Source organism: Rhododendron vialii, chromosome 9a, assembly GCF_030253575.1.
Source record: "Rhododendron vialii isolate Sample 1 chromosome 9a, ASM3025357v1".
Taxonomy (NCBI): Eukaryota; Viridiplantae; Streptophyta; class Magnoliopsida; order Ericales; family Ericaceae; genus Rhododendron; species Rhododendron vialii.
In genome coordinates this window covers 33,842,451-33,843,752 of record NC_080565.1, presented here as the reverse complement: position 1 = coordinate 33,843,752, position 1,302 = coordinate 33,842,451, and the positions used below count along the sequence as shown (strand labels likewise).

General features: G+C 40.4%; 1 protein-coding gene across 1 annotated transcript; it reads right to left on the bottom strand.

Annotated features, from left to right (window-relative positions):
* Positions 1-360: 360 nt before the first annotated feature.
* Positions 361-1,302, bottom strand: LOC131300658 (uncharacterized). The gene has a single exon (XM_058326593.1). It carries the CDS (start codon positions 1,158-1,160, stop codon positions 660-662), a length of 501 nt encoding a protein of 166 aa, XP_058182576.1. The 5' UTR covers positions 1,161-1,302; the 3' UTR covers positions 361-659.

The window sequence follows — 1,302 nt, the reverse complement described above, 5'->3', positions numbered from 1 at the left end:
ATAAAATATTATTCTAAAATTTATGGACATTTTTTTATATTTTTTTGGGAGCCGGGGTGAGCCGTATAAAAAATGTAATGGATGGTGTAGTGGATGAATGGTAGTGTATGTAGCATCTTAAAAAAAAAAAGGGGTGTGAAAATCAATTACCAAATGAAAAAACCTTTCTATTTGGTTCTCAACACTGAAATTCAACTGTGTTTACTTCTCCATGAAAAAACAAAAGCAAAAGGGGGAAGGATTTTCACACTCTTTTAACGATGACAGTACAAAATAACAAAAGATGATCAATGGTAGAACCAAATTAACATTGTTATTTTGCTTTTTTGAACTGGAAATTGATGCTGTTCAATAGTCATATAATCACACAAAAATATGAACTTCCAATTGTGTTAATAAGTTCATGATCTGAATTTGAATCAGCTCCCCCAGTAACATTTCCTAGTGCTTATCTGCGTCCTCGCAGAGCATCAATCAACCGAGATTCAAAAATCAGAAAAACCCAATGAGCAAATCACCCTCTAATCACCATCTCATTGTATCCCTATGACACCTATACATACATACGTATATACATAATGAAGAACAAGTCTTGCACTTCAGAGAGAGAGAGAGAGAGAGAGAGAGAGAGAGAGAGAGAGAGAGAGAGAGAGAGAGGTTCAAAGGAGGGTAATGAGGATGAAAATGAGAAGAGCAGCAATGAAAGAATACTTGAGAGCAGCAACAATTATCGCCAAAGATATGAAGAAGAGCTGCCACAGAACTAGTGCACTGGCCCACGCAAGGATTCCCGTCAATCCGACGGCCAAGATGTTATCAGGGTCTGGATCAAGCACCAGATCAGCCCAACTCAGATTGAACGTCGGCCGTCCATTGCTCTTCACGTCCTCCTCCTTCTCCTTCTCCTTCTTGAATCCCCCTTCTTCTTCTCTCTCCTCCTTCGGATCCCTGCTCGGTCCATTGCCATTTTCTGCAAAGATTTGAAATTTTCTGGGTTTTCTAGGGTTTGTTCGAGGTTGGAATTTGAGGGTTGGATAAGGGGGTTTGGGGGTGGGAGTGAGGGGGGGTAATGGGTTTGGGTTGGAATTGGAATTGGATAGTGATGGGATTGAAATTAGGGTTGATGGGAAGAAGGCGATAGGGGTTGGGAGCCCTAACATATTTTTGATTATTTTCCCGGAGAATGGGATTGGAGAGGGGAAAATGGGGAAGAAAAGAAAATTACGTGGCCCTCGTAATTTGAGGAAATGAATCAAACACCCCCCAAATCATGTACTCAAGCAAGAAATGAAAAGAAAAGAA